The sequence below is a fragment of the Eptatretus burgeri genome, chromosome 1 (assembly GCF_056783735.1).
Source record: "Eptatretus burgeri isolate ZD-2024b chromosome 1, Ebu_testis_v1, whole genome shotgun sequence".
Classification (NCBI taxonomy): Eukaryota; Metazoa; Chordata; class Myxini; order Myxiniformes; family Myxinidae; genus Eptatretus; species Eptatretus burgeri.
Genome location: NC_140961.1, coordinates 98,483,283 through 98,506,880, shown reverse-complemented (window position 1 = coordinate 98,506,880; position 23,598 = coordinate 98,483,283). Strand labels below are relative to the sequence as shown.

Here is a 23,598-nt window from a genome sequence, read left to right as displayed (position 1 = left end):
ACCTTTGTCTAAAGGGAATTATTCGTGTCGCCAGGGCTGTGATCTTTGAGTTAGCCGTTTTTCTCTTACTATCGTTATTTTGGACCAACCACCACACCAACCACCAACCACCTTCTCCAACCACCAACCACCTTCTCCAACCACCAACCACCTTCTCCAACCACCAACCACCTTCTCCACCACGCCAGCCACCAACGACCTTCTCCACCATGCCAACCACCAACGACCTTCTCCAACACGCCAACCACCTTCTCCACCACGCCAACCACCAGACACCTCCACCACGCCAACCACCAACCACCTTCTCCACCATGCCAACCACCCACTACCCTCTCCACAACTGCCAAAACAACAACGACATCTCACCATCTCCTAAACCACATCTCCCCCCATTAGACCAACCCGAACAACATCGCCTCACCTTCATCCCCGAAGCGACGCCATCTTCGCGCCAGCCACGGCGAGTCCGCATCGAACGGCATCGCTGCAGGCACACGCGGGGGTTTGCTCTCCACACAAGTCGGTGATCTCGAGCACGTCCGCTCGCCACGCAAGTCGGTGATCTCACGCACATCCGCTCTGTGCAAGCTTCGTCCGAGATTCGGATCAAGAGAGCGAGAGGGGCGGGGCCAGCGGGGGGGGTGGGGTCAGAGATCAGAGGTGAGAGTGCAAAGGCCAAACCTCGTCTTTCGGGTCCTATAAAAGGCCGAGTGGAACGGCAAGCGAAGAGAGTCGGTGAAGTGTCTGTCGGGGTTCGGAGTGCCTGGAGCCTGGGGCCTGCAGTCGGTGGAGAAGCTGAGGAGAGCGGAGGAGACGCGAGCACGACCAAGCCTGCTGTGCCGCACGGGGCTGCGTGATCGTGTGCGAGCCGGAGAGAGCTCGCCAACCAGCTCCGAACGGTCTGAGGTGATCAGGCTTCGGAACGGTCTAAGCATCGCTGAGGGAAGAACGGGTTCTTAAAGAGAGCATCAACTCAAAAAGAGTGAAGACCCGTTCGTTCTCTCAGGCGTTGCCGGCTGGGGCCCGAATCACCAGGCCGCGGCCGAGCCGCGGTTACGCTAGCTGCCGTGGGGACGGAACGTCGCGGGTCACCCCACCGAGGAAGGTAACCAGCGTGACCTCACGGAGCCTCTGCGGTCTACACGGCTCCGTGCAATAAAGACCCAAAGAGGTCCAGTCTACCCCTCGTCTGTCCTGGGCTTTTTCCTTGCTTTTCTTTGTATGAAAGTTGTGGCGCCAAGTCCGTCAAGTAAAACTGTATAAGTGACTGTACATAATAGATAGATGGTATTAGCTCTTTCCTGTGCATTGTGTTTGGCTGTATAATTGCATGCGTGCTTCCCCCATTCAGTGCATGACTGCTTATGTGCTTATGTGTTGTTTGGAAATAAATGTGCTTCTTTAAATGTTGACCTGTTCGTCGCGTCATTTTTCCTCCCTTGAACTGCCGTATTGCATTTCAGAATAATAGCCGATAATAGAATCGGGTCCAGCGAGGCCTCGCGATACTACCCCGCTCGGTTATCCCAAAACGGAGCATGCTGCTTAAAGCTTCTCGTGTCCAAGCAGGCCTCGCTGAGGTACAATCTCTCGGTAATCTACCCGCGCGAATAATTAGGTAAATCGATTATTTGGCGATCGGACCCTGTAGCGTGGGTCGAGTGCGGACAAGGTTGTGGTGTGCTTGGAGCACACCCGTGACTGGTTTTCGGCGTTGCTCCGGAAAGTCGCGACTGAATTGTCCGTCCGGTGGGCGTATGGCCGCGACTCGGCTAAAAGCGGCTGTCCGCACGCCGGCGGGCGCTAATTCGTAACAATACTTTAAAAATCTTCGATTTTGCAAATAACAAACAACCAAACACACAGACATAGATAGAGATAGAGATAGATATAATATATATATATATATATATATATATATATATATATATATATATATATATATATATATATATATATATATATATATTGTTGTGGTTGACGAAATTCACAAACCACCATTCAGGTCCCTTAGGTGAGATATCTCTGTAAGTATATGTGTAGTTAGGCCCAAACCCGTTGTCTAGAGGGAATAAATGTCATTCACTCGGGCTGCGACTCTTCAGGATAGCCGTTTTTCTTTTACTATCTTTATTTTGGACCAGCCGCCATTACTACCACCACCAACCACGTCTCAACAGCCATCACAACAACAACCACCAACCACAATGCCGCTTCACAACAACCACCAACCACAACGCCGCTTCACAACAACCACCAACCACAACGCCGCTTCACAACAACCACCAACCACAACGCTGCTTCACAACAACCACCAACCACAACGCCGCTTCACAACAACCACCAACCACAACGCCGCTTCACAACAACAACCACCAACCATAACGCCGCTTCACAACAACAACCACCAACCACAACGCCGCTTCACAACAACAGCCACGACCTTTACCGTCACAACTCGCCACCATCGCATCACCGTCATTCCCACGCCGCTTGTGGGCGCCGATGCTGGACTCGTGCAGGGCGCGCACCGAGCAGCGTATTCAAAAACATCACGGACTTTCCGCAGAAAACGGATCAAAAACGACTCACGCCCACTTTTGTTCCGTCCAATCGGAGAGCGTGGGCGATTTGGCCCCGCCTCCAGGGCGTTGGAGGGCGGTCGCGAAATGCAAATTCATGGATCAAAAAGCATTCACGCCCACTTTTCCTCGGGCCAATGGGGAGCCAGTTAGAGAGGTGAAGGGTCGGAGGCAGAGGGTCAAGGGTGAAAGAGCGAAGCCACGGGGCTTATATAAACGGCTGCGTTCGTCAGTAAAGTTCAGTTGTGTGGAGTTCAAGAGAGTCGTCGGTGGAGCTGGAAAGAAGTGGGAGAAATCAAGAGTGAAGAGTTGGGGCGAGCCAAGAGAGGAGACGGAGAGGGCGAGTAGACGGAGCTGTGGAGAGGTGACGGCGGCGAAGGCGGACGAGGGGGTGCTCGCGTCAGTGCCGGGAGCTGCACAGGGAGAGGCCAGTAACGCGACCGAGGTCGAGGAGGAGACGCTCGCCGCGGGACCCGAGACAGGGTGATATCCTCCTTCCCCCGAGCATCAGCAACCCCCTCCTGTTTCCCCCCGCGCTGAGATAGTGCGACAAAGGGGGCCCCTTTCCCACCCCCCTACCAGACACTGTCCGCGAGGCCCGCGGAGTTGAGGCACCACCGCCACTTCGCGTCTCATCATCAGACGGGTAGGCCCGACACGGTCTCGGCCCCAGGCCCGTCTACCCCCCTCATCCTGGAGAGTGGTTCTCTTTTCTTTTGCTTTGGGAATATGTGTTGTCGGCGCCGTCTGTGAAGTAAAATTGTATAAGTGTTGCCGTGTGCCCGGTAGTCGGTTAGATCTGCATTGTTGCATTTGCTTTTTGTGTAATATTGTCTTCTTCTTTTACATGTGCTTTTGGTGGAATTGTATATGTGTGCTTTCCGTTCATCGCGAAATAAATGTGCTTTATGTTGAACTGTTTTTCCCGCTTCGCTTCGTCTTTTCTTTCATTGAATCTCCATCTTGCTTCACGTAAAGGGTTGGTCGTGGGCTAAAACGCCCGATAGTTAATCGAACCGTCGAGGCCGACGAATAACACCGCTCGGTTATCCCGATAGTACGGAACGGGTCGCTTAAAGTGGCCCGTGTCCGAAGTCGACCTGCGGCGAGGTGCGATCGCCCGGTCTACCCTCCTTATGGGTACTTAGGTAGGTCGAATTTGGCGAGCAACCCTATCCCACGCGGGGACCGATTGGCACGATCGTGGTGAGACCGAAAGGTCCACCCGTAACTAGTTCCCGGCGTTAGTCCGAGAGGGTCACGACTGGATTGTCCGTCCGGTGGGCGACGTGCCGCGATTCGAGTTACGTGGCCGTTCGCACGCCGGCGGGCGCGAATCCGCAAAAATATATATATATATATGAAAACATGAGCTCCTTCGCCTTCGGTGGTCGAGGTAGTAAGGAGGTGCTGCACAATTTGCTTGAACCGTAGCATGCATACGGTATATAAAAATGGGGCTCGGAATGCTTTTAAATCACCGGTACGACTCCCATGTGAACCTCAATGAAAGCATCAGCACGCTGTTCCTGGTCGTCTTCCTTCTTAAATTACGCATGTTTGGTCCCGTACAATCCACAAGGCCTTGTAATCCACGACAGAGACTTTACGGGATATAGTGAGTATTGCGGCAGAGTTTCTCACTCTACACATGCGTAAATGGTGTTCGACGGATTGTGGAGTATAGAGCACCGAAGTGTGATGTCATGTTGGCATGACAATGCTCGACTAGTTTGAAGCAAAAGTACCTGGAAGCATGATTGCTCTCCCAAAAGTGTGAGTTCCAGGTGATACAATGTCGTTCCTTGGTCTACTTCAAACACGTTTTCTCATTTAGATTTGTGGCAGTGTAATTAATTTTGTTGATACGATGTAAAATAGATGAGTGTAAACTGTAAATTCCTGATTTGTCCCACTGTTTGTGGAGTCATTGTTTCTTGTGAATGTGCCTTGTGGCATTTTGATGCTATTCTACTTGACTTTACGTTGGCTGTTGCTCTGAGCTGCATTAATTGTGAAAAATGGAGCATTCACATTCAAATCGCTCGTCAGTTTTTTTTATATTTAATTTGCAGCCTGTAGCTGCTGGTTGCATCATTGCTGGAAGCACAGCTGTGCCACTGATGCATTTCCCCCTACTTCCAGTAAGCTGGTACTCATTTTGCCAACCTTGGAAGGATGACAGGCTGAGTCAACCCACCTGGTGTTATTTTATGGCATGACAGGGTCTTGTGTTTGAGCCAGCCACCTTCACCGTTAAGCCAACACTAGGCATGCTGGTTAGTAGTAGTGAGTCGGCAAATGGGGCACAGCTGGTATCCAGATAAAGATTGTGTCTTGATGTCTTTATGGGATCCATCATGATTGTATGCTTGCCTTGTGACCATCGTTTTGTGGTTCATCTTAGAGCTTGCAAATGTGTCTTGTTGCAGAATGCAATGCATACTTCTGAAAGTTATTCTGTGTTCATTATGTGTTACTCATTTTGTTGCAGCCATGGTAAGGTGCAGGATGGAGATGATGGGCCGGTGCAGCTACAAGATGGTGAGATAGCACTCCATTACACACATTTGCTGTAATCATCATTTTGAGCGAAGGTGGACAGAGGTTATGTTTTCACCCATGTCTGTCTGTTTGTGAGCAGGATATCTCAATAACTTATGGACAGATTCGGCCGAAATGTTGTGGACAGGTTAGGTATTTGACAAGGATGAATTGATTAGATTTTGGTGAAGATCCACATCTGTATCTGTGTCTGATAATTTTTGTATGTGCTTCTTCACCATTGAATGATGGGGCCAAAACCGATATCCATCCATCGGGACCATACTCTGTGCAGAGCGTGGGTGCTGCCTAAGCAGTCTCCATGGCTATTGGGCACAATCCTGGATGGGTCACCACTCCAACGCAGGATACAAACATGCTGACATTCATTTTGCCGACCTTGGAAGGATGACAGGCAGAGTCAACCCCACCTGGTATTAATTCAACAGCCGAGTGGAATTTCAACTCAGAATCCTCGGATTCCAAGCCCACCACCCTGACCATGAAGCCAACACTTGGCATAAAACCAATATATAGCATGATATTTCAAAATATTGTGGATGTATTTGGACGAAACTTGGTGGCCTTGTTGGGTGTGTGACAAGGACGAATTGATTCGATTTTGGTGAAGATCTGGATCCAGATACGAGGATTTTTTTTTAAAGTGATTCTTCACAATTGAGAGATAGGGCCAAAAACGACATTTAGCATGTTGTATTGTTATTTCAAAACGTTAGACGGATTTTGACAAAAGTTGGTGGATGAGTTGGGTAGATGACAAGAACAAACCGATTAGATTTTGGTTAAGGTCCTGATGTAGGTCTGGCCTTTCAGTGGGTTACAAAATGTAAACTGTTCAATCTGGCAGAGGTGTGAGCTCTACTCAGTGTCGTTCTATTTACCTTTTGTTTCTCATGCCACGCTGTGCTTATTTGCAGGTGAGGTGACGGGTGCGGAGGAGCAAGTCGCAGCATCCATCGCCACAGTGCAACAAGCCACCTCTTTTGCTAGCGATCCAAATATCCAATACCACTTTCGTACTGAAAACAACGGAGGCCAGGTTCACATTGCCATTTCTTGATGCCTTTTCATCAAGCTTGATAATATTGCTTTTTTACATTCATATAAATACTGTGTGAAGTGCCTTTGCAGTCGCATGTTATTTTTGAATTTCGGTAGTGTTTTCAGCAATATTGAGGAGTTTATGTGAAGAGTGAAACTTAACGTGTAGGATACGGAGAGAGGTGACATTGAAGAATGGAAGGGCAGTAATGAAGAGGTGCAAAGTGAATGTGGTTGGTGGGTGGTAAAGGAAGGAGATGGGTGAAGTGGAGAGAAGGTCTAGTTCTAGTGAGAGGAGAAGCGGTGGATGAGATAAGTGGGGGTTGAAAATGGAGGTAATGGAATGGTCGATATTGGTTGAGATTGAGTATATTTAAAAGTCGTTTCGTTTTGGCAAATTGTGCATGTAGTTCTTGACCTAAGGACCATAAAATTGAGTGAAGTTAATAGTTATGACGTGCTGTACTCATTTTGGAGGATCTTTTTTATTACGGCCGAAATAAATTGCATTTAAACTTTTCATCAAGGTTAGCCTCACAGTTTCATGATTTTCCTGTTACAGTATAGACAATTTAATTGGTACTGCAACAAATTTCGACAACAGCCATAAATAAATAATTTTGTGGTCTGACTGTCAATGTCGTCTGCATCAGTAGAAATGCTCGTCTTAAATTGATGTAGAATGAAGAACGAGGGGCAGATGGAACAATAGATGAAATCAAAAATACGTTGCACTTTAGTCCTTCACCTTTCCATACACAATGACGTCGCACATAGGCATCACAAACTGAGAGGCTATCTACATGGTAGTTTCCTCAACCAATGTTGTGTTCATTCCATCCATGATGAAAATGCAAAGAATCCATTGTGATGAAATCAGTGCCTTGCTCACCAAAATTGCAATATCTTGTGGAAAGGGGCAGGGTCGGTTTCTAATATAATCCTATATTTATCGAGGAAAACAATTTTCATGGAGAGGAAGAGCTTATCCATAGAGCATGCATCAGTATTTTGCACAAGGTTTGTTCTTGTTTTTTTTATTCTTTTTCTTCGTCTTTTTTTTTTCCTGAGGGAATCCTGCTGAGCTTTGTTTGGCCTTTGTTAAATGCAAAAAAATTAAGCAGAACAATGCACAGACAAACCTCAGCAAATAACATTGTGGATGTGACAAACTACAAACTTGCACAATTAAATCGTTCCTTAACTAATTGCATCCCATTATAGAAAAATTAGTCTCAAAATAGCCATTTTTTAAAAGTTAATAAAGTTCATGTTTAGGCAAACGCACATTTTGCTTAAAAGCCACATTGTAACGGCAGCAGTCATGTCTCAAACCCCATGACAGTTCTTATAAATGGTGCTTTCAACAGCTAAAATGGTGCCCAAACACGGGTGAAACCAGGTCATTTGACATGGGATAGTTATCGGGTGACTGTTTGTGCTGATGCTTTGGTGAATGTTTTTTTTCTGTTAAAACTTACACAAGTAGAGGCTGGGCTGCAGTTCACAAAGCAGGCCTCAGCATTTTTTTAAGCCGGCAAGGTTTTTACCCTGCATCCACGAAACGAAAAACAGGGTTGAGTCTATTTGTCTTCTCAGTTTATGATCGCACATGTGTAGAAAGGAGTGAGATTTTTTTTTTTGTTACTCTTTCTGCCCACTTGGCAGTCAAACAAAAATTAAAATCATTCCAAACAGGAAACTTACTATTTTTAAGGATGTCATAAAGGACAAACAACAGACATGAAGAACTAATGTAACGTGTTAGAAATGGTGATGTAACAGCCACTGCAAAATGGTAAAACCTGGAAATAATTTATTTATATAATCTTTAAAATCTTTATTTTATTTAAATTTAATTATACATTTCAACACTACAACACAAATCACCTTCCAAGTACTTCCAACAAACTCCAGTTTAACAGTACTTGGACATGTTGTATAAGGGTTGTAAGACTGCTTCAATAGCGCTAAACTTCTGGATTTTTTTTTTAACTATCTTTAAAATCATTATGTTATTGACATTGAAGTATAAACTTTAACACTGTGCTGGGTATCGTGTTCTATGAACTTTCTAGTATATTTATGTTCTCATTTGCAAAACCGTGGCGATTAGTGAGTGGGATTAATTGATCACGGCAACCTTAATGCGCAAGACATGATGGACACTGAACTTACAATTGTTCGCAGAGTACTCTCTTGTTGACAGCTTCAAAATTGAGCTGCTCTATCACGTGGTCTTTTATCACATTTTACTCGAGTGCAATTGAAGAACGTTAATTTTCAAACACTTTACCTGAGTGATTAGTGCCATTAAGTAACTTGTAGCAGTCATGATAATGAAATTGAATGCACTATGAAATTACTGGTTGTAGAATTTGGAGTATAATTATTTGTGTGTACCAGTCTTGCAAGTTTCACAATAAAACAAAGCAGCCATTGTGCAATTTGAGTTGCAATAAGAAAGATTCCAAAATTACAAGAGTTTGTAAACATTGACAAGTCTGAAGACGACAATGGTTTACCAGCGGTATTTGACGATGTAGATTGTTTCAGAAGTCAAGGATGAGACGATGTGATAATTTTTGACCAAGTTATAAAAATGATCAACATGATGTGGTACGAGTGACAGGTTATTAGCTACAAAATATCGAAAACCCGGTTTCGTTCAACAACTTTCAAAATTTGACCTTTGCATAACCTTTAAAGGTCACAAAACAATTTTGTGGACGTGAAGTAGCTGCAAAATGTCAAAAACCCGGTTTCGTTCAACAAGTTTCAAAATTTGACCTTTCCATAACCTTTAAAGGTCACAAAACAATGTTGTGGACATTAATTAGCTGCAAAATGTCGAAAACCCGGTTTCGTTCAACAACTTTCAAAATTTGACCTTTGCATAACCTTTAAAGGTCACAAAACAATGTTGTGGACATTAAAATAAGGAAACAGGATACGTGCTATAGCTTTTTGGAGTTAGTTCGTCGAAGAAGGTCGAAAGCCCGGTTCGATTCCCACAACTTTGAAAATTTGACCTTTGTGAACTTTAAAGGTCAAAGGTCAAGGATTATGACCTTTGGTGCAAAACTTCCTCTGGAATATTCCAGGAACAATATAACGTCATATAGGCTATATGGTATTTCGCACTCCTCGGATTATCCATACTTTGATGAAATCAGCGTAAAAACAAACTTGAAGGGGGCGCCACGGGCCAGGTGTTCAAAATAGAGCAAAATGCTTTCAAGACTTTAGGTGGGGAATGACCTCAAGATTATGAATAAAAAATATTGTCATCCTAGCTCTTAAAGTTTGGACGGTCGTATGATTTTTATGTCAAAATTCTCAATTTTCTCAGTTCGTGACCTTGTGACCTTGACCTTGGGACGAAAATGAAAAATCGAGCTCCGTGGGGCTATGCAGGTGCCATTGGGCAAACCAAATACCAAAATCCCTGCCAGATTCGACAAACCCCCTCGGAGAAGATGTAAATTGAAATTGGCTCCCCCCTAAAAACACGTTTTTTGGGCGTGGCTCCGCCCATAATGGGCGCACCATGCCCATTCTCAGGAAAACACAACTCGATCATGATATAAACCTCGCACCAAAATTTTATCAGGATCGGATCAAAACCCACGGAGCTATGCTCAGGAAAGACAGACAGACAGACAGGCACACACCAATAACGAATATCGTGGTCACTTACTGACTCGTGAACCAAAAAAAGGTGAAAACCAAAAGATTTGTGTTTTGGTGTTTGTGCATCATTATTTAATTTCCAATCCTAATTTTCTCATCACGCGGTTGGAATACTATCGTTGGAATAGCCCGGTGTTGGCTTTAGGGTTAAGGTGGCTGGCTTAAGATCCTAGGGTCTTGAGTTTGAGCCCCTGTCACGCCATTGTGAATAACACCAGGTGGATTGATTCAGCCCATCATCCTTCTGAGGTCAGCAAAATGAGGACATACTTACTGGTAACAGGGGCACTGCATCAGCGGCACAGCCACACTTCCAGAAAATGATTCAACCACCAACCACAGGCTACTTACGAAACAACATTGGAATATTTTTTTCAGTGGTTTTCCATGTGTATAATTAACTTTTCTTTGCAGTCAAAGATAAATGTATAGTTTGTGCAGAAGAGGGCAAGTTTAAATATCAAGTGTTCGGATCCTTTTGAGATTTAAAAATAGGTTTATCTTTTATTCTGTTTCGCTTTGCATTGTTCGTTGCATCATCTTCTGCTTGCAATGTACTCATGCAAAGTGCAATATTGCAGTGCACATAATGCTACTCTTTCCACCGTGTGTAGGTCACTTACCGTGTGGTACAAGTGGCTGATGGGCAGGGCGATGGACCAGGAACAGTGAGTTTCTTCCTAATTCATAGATCATATGCACTGTGAAACTACCAGTCAATTACGCGCAGAAGGTCACGTGCCTACCTTGATGAATGAACGAACAACAAATAAATAATGCTCTGTTTTCCAAAGCCTGGTGTTGGCTTAACGGTTAAGGTGGTTGGCTTAAGATCTTAGGGTCCTGAGTTCTAGCCCCTGTCACCCTGTTAAATAACACCAGGTGGGTTGACTCAGCCTGTCAACCTTCCGAGATCAGCAAAATGAGCCATTTGAGTATCCTGCATCGGAGTGGTGACCCGTCCAAGATTGTGCCTCCTAACCAATGAAAAACTGCCTCGGCAGCCCTAAGCGTCTGAAGATGCAAAAGGAGTGGTTCTTCTTCTTTTTCTGTTTTCCTAGGCGATGTTTACAGATCAGAGATTTTTCTGACCACTGAAACAATGCTCGAGGTTTGCACAAATAAGATGCATGTTCTTGGGGAAGGGGGGGGGGCAATGGAACCTTCATTCAAATCTTAAAGTTGAAAGTAGGATTCAAGTTGTTTCCATTTATTTTATTTTATTTTTTTTTGTATACCTTGTCGAGGCTCGTATGAGAGCTAACACACAACGCACAGCAAGGGGGCATGAGACGAGAGGGGCGGGAGTGGGAGGGACAAAACAGTGGGGAACAGACACATTAGGAGATCTGTGGAAGGGAGTGGGATGGGACGGGGAACATGGGGAAGAGAAGATGGACATTACAGGGACTTTCCGGAAGGAAAGCAGGGGAATTGAAGGAAGTGGGCTTGGGTGGATTATCGGGGGTAGAAAAGATCGAGGATTTGGGTGGGGGGTGATAAGAGGTGGTGGTGAACAGCTGTTTTGAAAGACTGGAGGAAAGAATGGGAAGGAATAGAGTGAGGGAGTTTATTCCAAAGGCGGGAAAAAAGAGGAATGAAAGAGTGAAGATGAGCAGTGATTCGTGATTTTGGTAGTTTTACCAGAAGGGGGTTGTTGGCAGACCTTGAGCGCCCTGTGGAAATGTGGTGGGGACAAATTGCAGAGAGAGCAGGGGGGGGCAAGGCTGGAGAGGAGACGGTAGAAGACAGAAAGACCACTGACCAAGCTGCGGTGATTGAGTGAGAGGCCCAAAGACTCAGATTCATTGCGGGAGATGCCGATTATCCTAAATGCCCTGGTTTCGACAGCGTGAAGCCGAGAAAGGTGGGAGGCAGGAACACCAGCCCAGAGGGGAGAGCAGTACTCCATCAGGCTACGGACAAAAGCTTTGTAAGTGGTCAGGAGCTCAAGAGGGCCGAGGAAGGACTTTGCACGATGGAGGATTCCCAGTCAGCGACTGGCTTTGGAGGCGAGGTTGGAAATGTGACTTTCCCAAGAAAGGTCATGGCAGATAGTGAGACCCAGAAGCTTGAAAGAAAAGATTCTTCCAGAGGATTGTTGAGAAAGTGGATGGGGGGGTTTTCTAAACGGTCCTTTCGAAGAGACATAGTGAGAGTGTGAGATTTGTCTGGATTGAAAGACATGTTCCACGTGTTGGACCAGTTTGTGATTTTATCCAGATCTGCAGTGAGCGAAGAACCTGCTGCTTGCCGGTCTGAGGGATGACAGATGGTATGGCAGAGGGTGGAGTCATCAGCAAAGAGATATAGAGGATTTTCCAGAGAGTCGGAGAGATCATTGATGAAAACCAGAAAAAGAACAGGGCCCAGAACGCTACCTTGAGAAACTCCAGCTTGGACAGGAAGAGGGGATGAAAGAACTCCATTTCGGGCCACACGTTGACTGCGACAGGAGAGGAAGACGTCTGCGAGCCATGAGTGGAGATGCCTTGGATACCATGGGAAGAGAGTTTGGTGAGTAGGGCAGGTGCCAGACTGTGTCAAAAGCACGTGATATGTCCAGGGATACGGCTCGGATTTCCTGTCTGGCATTGAGGACCTCCATCCATTGATGGGAGAGCAGAAGCAGCATATCCAGGGTAGAGTGACCTGGTCTGAAACCAAATTGATGATCAGAAATCAAGCCATTGGAGAAGAGGAAGGATTTCATGTCTGAAGCGATGATGGATTCCTTAACTTGCTGATGATTGGGAGAAGGCTGATTGGTCTGTTGTTGCAGGGATCTGTTTTTGCACCTTTTTTATGCAGGGCAGTGATATTTGCAGATTTCCAAGCAAATGGCAGATGACCTTGGGCAAATGAGAGGGTGAATAGAACAGAGAGAGGGTGAACAAGAGCAGAAGAGCAGGCTTTGAGGACACGTGGGCTGATGCCGTCTGGACTGGTTGCAGAAACCGGTTGCAGAATCTGCATTGTTTCCATTGATGGGAAGCTGGGCAGAATCGATGAGATATTGCTAAAGACAGACAGGGCTGCTACTTTATTGGAGAGCAGTCAAAGGAAAGTGCAGCAGGTTTAATGGACTTGCTGCATCTTTACATTTTGGAGTTGATGCAAACTTTACATTTTTTTTATTTCTGTGAAACCCCACATGCTGCAGCAGATCCGGTGTGATATCTGTGTGGCCTTGCATGACATAAAAATCTGACCAAATTGGTGGGATGCAAGGTTCAGTATTTTGGTGGTCAAGCATACCTTCATTCTCCTTTGGCACTCTATATGTTAAATTGTTAAATAAATCACCATTTCCATCCCTTCACCCATAATCCTTCAATGTAAAAATTCTGATCCTTTTCTCACTTTATAGGAAGAAGCTCTGCTTGGTGAAATTTTATCTGACATTTTTGGACAATCCCCGGTCTTTCAACTGTTTGCAGTTGTTGCTGCCCGATATTTGGTAGAGCTTAGTAAAAACCTGATCTATGAATTATTGCAACTCACTGTGAGCTGGCCGATCTGTTTCTTCTCTCAACCCCATCCAGCTTAGAATATGACTTAGAACGTTAGTTACTACTCAGAAATTTGATGACATCACTCCAATCCTCAAGTGACTTCACGGACTCCCAGTACATACCAATCACTGATGATGTATTAAACAAAGATAAAATTGGTTCTTGCCTGCATTGCTGACCTGATCACACTTTATAACCTTGCAAGAATGCTATGGTGTCCACCACCAAACATTTTCAACCTTGTGCGAGCAATTAACAACCAGGATACAGTATACAGGGTGTCCATAAAGTCTCTTTACAATTTAAAAAATTTATTACAAAAGCAAATGAACAGATAAACCTGTGGAAATTATTACACAATGAGGAGTAGATATTGAACTTTTTTGCCTCATTTAATACACTTCTATATGGGCACCATTAGTTGCATGAAGCACATCAAGACAGTATAAATTATAAAGAGACTTTATGGACACCCTGTATACTGTATCCTGGATGTTAATTGCTCGCACAAGGTTGAAAATGTTTGGTGGTTGAGCATTTTTCAGATAGGCTTCTGAACTGTAAATTTTTCTGTGTTTTGAAAGTCCCCTGCCCCCCCCCCCCCATCGCTTAGTTTTAAATCTCTTTAAATGCATTGTCTCAAAACTTTGTTTCTTTTTTAATATATATTGTTTACAAAAAAACAGCACTATATAAGAACTTCATCAATTGTTAATTGAAGATGTGTGACATATAATCTGGAACATATTACCCTGTGCACGAAGCACAAAGTGGGGTTGAGCAATTCTTTCACTCTGTCTACAGATGTCAGTCTATGATCAAGAAACTACTGAATTACCTCTGTCACCGAAGGTGGATGGAGGTTATGTTTTCACCCCTGTCTGTTTGTGAGCAGGATATCTAAAAAAAGTTATGGACAAAACTTGGTGGACAGGTTGGGTGTGCAACAAGAAAGAATTGATTTGATTTTGGTGAAGATCCAGGTCCAATAAATTTTTAAGTGATTCTTTTTAAGTGACTGAGTCAGAGGGCAAAAAACTATATATACAGGGCTGCAAAAGTAGGTTTGCAATAAAGACTGTACTTGTTTTAATTACTGTATACCTACTTTTGCAGCCCCCTGTATATTTTTTATTTTTATTTTTTGTATACCTTGGTCGAGGCTCGTATGAGAGCTAACACACAACTCACAGCAAGGAGGCATGGGACAAGAGGGGCGGGAGTGGAAGGGACAAAACAGTGGGGAACAGACACATTAGGTGAACTGTGGAAGGTAGAGGGATGGGGATGGGACGGGGAACATGGCGAAGAGAAGATGGACATTTCAGGGACTTTCAGGAAGGAAAGTAGGAGAAATGAAGGAAGTGGGCTTGGGTGGATTATCGGGGGTAGAAAAGATCGAGGATTTGGATGGGGGAAGATAAGAGGTGGTGGTGAACAGCTGTTTTGAAAGCCTGGAGGGAAGAATGGGAAAGAATAGAGTGAGGATGTTTATTCCAAAGGCGGGAAAAAAGAGGAATGAAAGAGTGAAGATGAGCAGTGATTCGTGATTTTGGTAGTTTTACCAGAAGGGGGTTGTTGGCGGACCTTGAGCGCCCTGTGGAAATGTGGTGGGGACAAATCGCAGAGAGAGCAGGGGGCAAGGCTGGAGAGGAGTCGGTAGAAGACAGAAAGACCACCGACCAACCTGCGGTGATTGAGTGAGAGGCCCAAAGACTCAGCTTCATTGCGGGAGATGCCGATGATCTTAAATGCCCTGGTTTCGACAGCGTGAAGCCGAGAAAGGTGGGAGGCAGGAGCACCAGCCCAGAGGGGAGAGCAGTACTCCTTCAGGCTACGGACAAAAGCTTTGTAAGTGGTCAGGAGCTCAAGAGGGCCGAGGAAGGACTTAGCACGACGGAGGATTCCCAGTCGGCGACTGGCTTTTGAGGCGAGGTTGGAAATGTGACTTTCCCAGGAAAGGTCATGGCAGATAGTGAGACCTAGAAGCTTGAAAGAAAAGACTTCTTCCAGAGGATTGTTGAGAAAGTGGATGGGGGGGTTTTGTAAACGGTCCTTTCGAAGAGACATAGTGAGAGTGTGAGATTTGTCTGGATTGAAAGACATGTTCCACGTGTTGGACCAGTTTGTGATTTTATCCAGATCTGCAGTGAGTGAAGAAGCTGCTGCTTGCCGGTCTGAGGGATGACAGATGGTACAGCAGAGGGTGGAGTCGTCGGCAAAGAGAAATAGAGGATTTTCCAGAGAGTCCGAGCACGATATAGCACGATATCTCAAAAGGTTATGAATGGATTCGGAAGAAAATTGGTGAGCAGGTTGGTTATGTGACGAGGACTACGTGTTCTGATTTTGGGTGAAGATCCGGATTCATAATCTGGATACAAGAATTTATTTTAATTTACAAAGTGATTTTTCACCATTGAGAGATAGGGCAAAAAACGATATATGGCACGATATTTCAAAAAGTTGTGGACAGATTATGACAAAACTTCCTGTATTAGTTGGGTGGGTGACAAGGAAGAATTGATTCAATTTTGTTCAAGGTTCGGATTCAGATCCGGCCTATCAGTGGGATACAAAACGTAAACTGTTCATCCTGATGAAAAGAATGAGCTCGACCAGCGCAGTTCTTGTTTCCATTGAATTTTATATTTTTAGCATTGTCGAACACGAATCGGAACATGAATGTTCCGATTCTTGTTTAAAATATAACATTCAGTTGAAATGAAGTTCTTCCTCAGTCATAAAATAACGTTTGTAGACACACAGACAGACAGACAAGTGAACCAATTGCTTAACACTGCTTTTTGCTTCGCTTGTGCATGGCAATAATTTAATTTTAATTGTTTGTCTTGAAATTCATTTTGGGAGTTATTGATTAAGAGTGAATTATGCCGCAGTCAGGTTAAATATTTTGCAGCTGCTTCATAATCATTTTTTATAAGAAACACATTCCGCGACTTAATTTGCCAACCTTATCCAATAATTAATCGTGTTATTGGAGTAAAAGCTCTTCTAAAATGTACCAGATTTAAGAAAATGCAGTTAAATTTCGGAAAACTTTTCTGGGGGAGTGTGCCCCCTGAGCCCCCTGACATGTGTGCTTTGCATGGCAGCACTTTGTCCTGCATTTAAATCAAATTATCTTGATTTTTTTTGCTTATACCTGTGGCAAAGGTACATTTATCTCCATTTACATGGGGTGGGGGGGCACAATTTCACTCCAACACGGTCAATTAATTGTGACCATTTTTATATATGTACGATCTACATTCACTTATACATGGTTCTACACTGTTGGTGGTCATGTGATGGCCATCCCTTCCCACCAACCCACCACTCATGACGCAAAGTTTGTAGGAAGTTTACTTTTTTTTACTTTCAAAAAAAAATAATAAAAACATTTTTTTCAGGCTACATTCCTTATTGCTGAGTAACGTAAGTGTAAGTAAACATAAACGTTTATAAATGTAAACGTTGATATACGTAAGTGCTGCATCTTGAGGTGTTGCATAACCCACGACAAATATTATTTACCTATAGCAGCACTGTCTCGTTTTACATGATGATGGTTTTGAGTGTATAGGGTGTTATTGGATAAGGAGGGAGGTTATTTTGTGAGGTTGGGAAGTTATTTCCCACAAACCTTTCGTATCTTTTTTTATTTATTTTTTGCACGTTTTCCATATGCACGGTGTAATCCGGGAACATAACCACCGTGTAAACGGAGGGTTGTATGTACTGTGATCCTTATGTGCTCGTGCTGCAAGGGTGAAATGACATCACAGTAATCTAGTTTCGTACAACCAATCGGCACCATCTCCTGAGTTCTCTCCTCCTGCCTTCAGTTCAGTCTTTACATAGCTCACATTTGCTTCCTCTGGTAATTTATCTCGTTTTCACCCCTCTATATTCATTATAATGAGTGAAGGTCACTTTCTTCTTCCAGAATAAATTTGTATCCCAGAAGCACTACCGATACCAGTGTCGGGGTGTTGGCTTGCTTCTTTTTTTCCCAGACTAGTTTACTAACAGTGTCATTTCTGAGGAGTATCTGGTAGTAATTACATTATCTGTACATTCATTGCATAGTGCCTTATTTAATCTGGTGAAAAATATTATAAGAAGAAATGAAAATTGACATAAGTTTCGAAAAGGTGAATAAAATTGACCAAAACTGGCAAGTGGGGAGGATGGGGGTGAAAGGTTAGGGTGTTGGAGAAAATGAGGGTCGGATGGAGAGCAAAGGGGATGAGGAAATTTATAGACAAGAGAAAGGTGGAAACATACAAGGGTGAGTCAATAAATTATGACACTTTTCCTTCCAGCGACACACATGTGCGCACTTGATGATATGCATGCGTGCCTGTTTCTGTCGAGGTTTGTCTGGGTGTGGCGATGCATCAAGTATAGAGTGTCGTACATTACAAGCACTGGGATTGAACAAAGGAATCAGTATAGTACTAGCTCTGCCAAGCGGGCAGCGGTTCAGTTTTTGGTGTGCAGATTAATTTGACGGGGAGATTGGTGCGGATGGAGGAAGAGATAATAACAAATAGAGCGGACAGATTGAGGGAGCAAGGTTGGAGGAAAAGAGGCAGACCTTGGTTGAGATGGGCGGATTGTGTGAGGAGGGATATCAATGAGGTGGGGTGGTTGGAGAATGAAGAGGGATGGCTGAGGACAGGGAGAAGTGGAGGAGTATTGTGGACGAGGCAGGGCAGAAGCTTGATACTGTTGAACCTCACCCATCATAAAGGAAAGAGAAGAAGAATCTTGTTCCTTGTGGGTCATGTTAAAAAATGACCAGCACGATGTTACATTATGGACTCGATAAAGTGCTGTGGGGAGCAAAGTGGAGTAATTCATTGACTCCTTATTTTCACGTAAAATGTAGATTGTTTGGTTGCTCATGTTTCACTTTAGTGAAATAAAATATTTTGAATAGATTTATTTCATACAGTTATCACTAAAATTGCCACAGATGTCAGAAAAAAAACTATTTTATTTATCTTGGATATCATAAAATGTCGTATGCATACCATCAGCTGGAAGCTACACTTGTCAATTTGGTAATATCTTTTCAAGCATAATCAAAATCTCTGGTTCATTCCTGTCTGCAGGCTGTTATCCAAAGCCCTTTCACTGGAGGAGGGAGCCCACCTAGTGATGGTAATATACTTCTTTGTTTATAAACCACAATTTCCTTAATTACTTCATCACATTGATTGTACAGTACTCTTTAAAAAAATTTCAAACAATTTGCAATATTCGTGCCACCTTCAACACAACATGCTCCTCTCTTGAGTGGCACACGTACCAGATTCCAAGGAAAGCACAATGTACCAAGGAAATTATTTTAATATTTTTGTCCTCCCTTTGCCTGGCCAATCAGAGTTTGCTTTTTTGTTTGTTGTTTAGTAGTGTAAGTATATAATGTAGGGAAAGTTCACTAATTTTTTCTATTCAACTTAATTGTTGTATTTTTTCCCCCACATGTAATTATTTTCTGCCTGTTTCTCCTCAATTCTCATGGATCCTTATCTTCCGTTGCAGTTCGATATTGCACCAGATTTGCGTGCGTGCGTGCGTGCGCGTGCTCCACAACCCCAAAACCAGGAAATCTATCAGCTTGGAACTTTGCATGCACACTAAGGGAACTCCAAGGAAGTGCAAGAATGAAAATTGGATGTTTGGGTTGATTAAAACACCCCTTTTGAAGATAATTAACAGCCTTATTTAATCATATCCTTTAAGCCTGGTGTTGGAGCAGTGGTTAGGGCAGCGGCTTGGGATCCAAGAGGTCCTGAGTTCAAGCCCTGTTGGGCCACTGAATTAATACACCAGGGGGTTGACTCAGCCTGTCATCCTTCCGAGGTCGGCGAAATGAGTACCAGTGTACTGGGCCGGTGTATACCCCGGTTAAAATAGGTGTACCATATCCCTGTGTCGAAAGAGGCGACCAGGGTTGCGTCAGGAAGGGCATCCGGCGTAAAACATGTGCCAAATCACTATGCGGATCATACGGATGATCCGCTGTGGCGACCCCGAACGGGAGCAGCCGGAAGAAGAAGAAGAAGATTTAATCATATCCTTTATCAGGCACATCCTTAGCCAACTCGCTTTCGATGGGGTCTTAAGATGCATCCTGGGTTACCTCACTGGGATCTAAAGCCACCATTATTTTTCTCCTGCTCAACAATGTCTTGAATTGGAACAGGCTGCAACGGTTTATCAACGATAAAGTGCTCAAAATGTTTTTTGCACTTTTCTCACTCGTATCATTGAATGCTTGTTCGTCACAGCTACAAATCGCCGAATGCATCACTTTTGTAAGTTCTATAATTTTCAAATTAGGAGCATGGAGCGATTTTTCATGCATTGCATGATGTGATTTTTTCCATGCTCTCTCACGGACTAATTCAAGTGCAGAATAGAAATTTGAGTTTTCAGGATCGGATCCCATTGACTAAATAACCCGAAATCTGGATTGTAATCTGAAAATGTTAAGAAACTGGCGATGTTTTGTTTTTTTATTTGTTATCGCTTGCCAAGCCAGCCGTTCCTTATCATCCATTTCAAATGAGTGCTTACTTTGAGTGCTTAAGAAACTTGCCGAGCGCCATACACTCGGCAGCGGTACAGTTCATGTCCCGATCGGGATGTAAAGTCGGCAGTTGTTTTACAAGGTAGAGGTATGTATACAGCACACACAGACGTGGTACAAATGGATAGATTTGGAGCTGTAAAAGAACTCTCTGTGATTGTGTGTACATGCTTGGTTACATTCACTATGGTGGCAAAGTTTAATCCCATATCTTATGGAGGTTTTAACTTCAAACCTCAGCAACATACAAGCGATCACGTTTTCTTTGACCTTGTGACTGTTTCTAAAGCAATTTTACTGTTTCTAAAAGTCCTCGTCACTCTTTCTAAAGTCATATTTTACATGACTTGGGTGTGCTTTATCCCGAGTTCAAATCCCCCTTGGCTGTTGAATTAATACCAGGTGGGGTTTACTCTGCCTGTCATCCTTCCGAGGTTGGCAAAATGAGTGTCGGCTTGCTGGTATCTTGTGTCAGAGTAGTAACCTGTCCAAGACTGTGCCCGATATCCAAGGAGACTGCTTCGGCAGCACCAACACTCTGCACAGAGTATGGCCCCAATGGATATATATATATATATATATATATATATATATATATATATATATATATATATATATATATATATATATATATATATGTAGCCTGGTGTTGGCTCAGTGGTTAGGGTGGCGGCTTGGGATCCGAGGGTCCTGAGTTCAAGCCTCGTTGCCCGCTGAATTAATTCACCAGGGGGTTGACTCAGCCTGCCATCCTTCCGAGGTCGGCAAAATGAGTACCAGCTTGCTGGGATGACCGAGTCATTCAAGTATCCTGCGTCAGAGTGGCGACCTGTCCAGGATTGTGCCCAATAGCCAAGGAGACTGCTTTGGCAGCACCAACGCTCTGTACAGAGTATGGTCCCAATGGACATATATATATATATATATATATATATATATATATATATATATATATATATATATATATATATATTGTTACGGATTCGCGCCCGCCGGCGTGCTGACGGCCACGTAACTCGAATCGCGGCACGTCGCCCACCGGACGGACAATCCAGTCGTGACCCTCTCGGACTAACGCCGGGAACCAGTCACGGGTGGACCTTTCGGTCTCACCGCGATCGAGCCAATCAGCCCCCGCGTGGGATAGGGTTGCTCGCCAAATTCGACCTACCTAAGTACCCACACGGAGGGTAGACCGGGCGATCGCACCTCGCCGCAGGTCGACTTCGGACACGGGCCACTTAAGCGACCCGTTCCGTACTATCGGGATAACTGAGCGGTGTTATCGTCGGCCTCGACGGTTCGATTAATTATCGGGCGTATTCAGCCCACTACCAACCCTTTACGTGAAGCAAGATGAGGATTCAATGAAGGAAATGACGAAGCGAAGCGGGAAACAGTTCAACACAAAGCACATTTATTCGCGACGAACGGAAAGCACACATATTCAATTCCACCAAAAGCACATAGAAAAGAAGAGAAACACAATGCAATTTTACACAAAAAGCAAATGCGACAATGCAGATCTAATACCGATTACGCGAGCACACGGCAACACTTATACAATTTTACTTCACAGACGGCGCCGACAACACATACCCAAAACCAAGGAAAAGAACACCCTCAAAGATGAGGCGGGCCTGAGGCCGAGACCGGGTCGGGCCTACCCGTCTGGTGATGAGACGCGGAGCGGCGATGGTGCCTCAACTCCGCGGGCCTCGCGGGCAGTGTCTGGTAGGGGGTGGGAAAGGGGCCCCCTTGGTCGCACTATCTCAGCGCGGGGGGAAACAGGAGGGGGTTGCTGATGCTCGGGGTATAGAGGATTTCTACTCTGCCTCGAGTCCCACGACGAGCGTCTCCACCTCGGCCAGGTCGCGCCGTCGGCCTCCCTGGTGTGCAGCTCCCTGCACGACGCGAGCACCCCCTCGTCTGCCCTCGCCGCCTCTCCACAGCTCCGTCTCCTTTTGCTCCGACTCCAACGCACACGACGACGACCAACTCCTTCTTGCTTCTTCTTCTCCCCAACTCCACCGCCCGCGAAGTCTTAACTCTCTAACAACTTGACTGACGAACGCGGTCGCTTATATAAGCCCCGTGGCTTCGCTCTCTCATCTTTGACCCCCTGCCTTCGACCTTTCACCTCGCTCCCCATTGGCCCGAGAAAAAGTGGGCGTGAATGCTTTTTGATCCATAAATTTGCATATAGCGATCGCCCTCCAACGCCCTGGAGGCGGGGCCAAATCGCCCCTCGCTCACCGATTGGACGGAACAAAAGTGGGCGTGTGTCGTTTTTGATCCGTTTTTGAAGTGGAAAATCCGTGGTTTTGTACACGCTGTTCGGCGCGCGCCCTGCACGAGTCCAACACCGGTACCCACAAGCGGCGCAAGAACGGTGGCGATGCGACGGTTGCGAGGTGTGACGTGAAGCGGCGCCGCGGTGGGTGGTTGATGTTGTGGTTGGTGGTGGTAACAATGGCGGTTGGTCCAAAATAAAGATAGTAAAAGAAAAACGGCTATCCTGAAGAGTCGCAGCACGCATAAATGACATGTATTCCCACTAGACAACGGGTTTGGGCCTAACTACACATATACTTACCGAGATATCTCACCTAAGGGACCTGAATGGTGGTTTGCGAATTTGGTAACCACAACAATATATATATATATATATATATATATATATATATATATATATATATATATATATATATATATATATATATATATATATATACATACATACAGATAGTCGTTGACTTGCGACCTATGCGACTTACGACTATTCGCCTTTACGACCACGTAAAGTGGCCCCAAAATTTTTTATTTATTTATTTTTTTTGGTATGTAAAATATACGTTGTTCGACTTGCGACCAAGTCGACTTACGACCGATTGGTCGGAACCAATTGCGGTCGTAAGTCGACGACTACCTGTACTGCATATATATATATATATATATATATATATATATATATATATATATATATATATATATATATGTATGTATATATTGTTACGAATCTGGAAACCATTCACATTCACACATACAGTTGACCGAAAGTTTAGTTATCTGGTTAAGTATATGTGTCTAGTTAGAATCCATCCCCTATGTCTAATGGGAATTTCTTGTGTGCTGCGAGTTTCTTTTATAGTTAGTTTTCTACATCAATCCCCTCCACTCCTTCAGCGCCATTACGCACGTGTTCGAGGCCACGGTCAGAGGTTGGGGTGAGATCGCTACAGCTCCGACTCCGCCCCAGCCAGATGGAATGTTGCCCTCGCCCAATCGGGGGTGAGATCACCTCAGGGCCGACTCCGCCCCAGCCAGATGGAATGTTCCCCTCGCCCAGTCGGGGGTGAGATCACGTCAGGGCCAACCCTGCCCCAGCCAGATGGAATGTTCGCCTCATCCAATGAGGGGAGGACACCGATTACCCGACGCCCCCCGACCAATCCGGAGGCGAGTTACCTCAGAGCGGATCCCTCCACCTGCCCGGGGGAGGGATAAGAAGGGTGGCGAGCTGTCTCAGTAGTTGTTAGTCGGTCTTGGTCTTGGTGGTCAGTGGTCGTGTTGGTGGTCGTGGCGGAGGTGTTTC

The 23,598-nt window shown here is 44.7% G+C and overlaps 1 protein-coding gene across 9 annotated transcripts in view; it reads left to right on the top strand.

Annotated features, from left to right (window-relative positions):
• The window catches only part of LOC147035032 (upstream stimulatory factor 2-like), a 62,919-nt gene that overhangs the window by 15,626 nt on the left and 23,695 nt on the right, over nt 1-23,598 (top strand). For 4 of the 9 annotated variants that reach the window (XM_085892766.1, XM_085892758.1, XM_085892740.1 and 1 more), the window contains exons 2-5: nt 5,077-5,126; nt 6,065-6,186; nt 10,496-10,549; nt 18,520-18,568. In XM_085892766.1, the coding sequence (XP_085748892.1) occupies nt 5,077-5,126; nt 6,065-6,186; nt 10,496-10,549; nt 18,520-18,568 (275 nt within the window). The remainder of the gene's footprint in view (nt 1-5,076; nt 5,127-6,064; nt 6,187-10,495; nt 10,550-18,519; nt 18,569-23,598) is intronic. The other 5 variants (XM_085892774.1, XM_085892792.1, XM_085892750.1 and 2 more) reach the window with 2 other exon arrangements.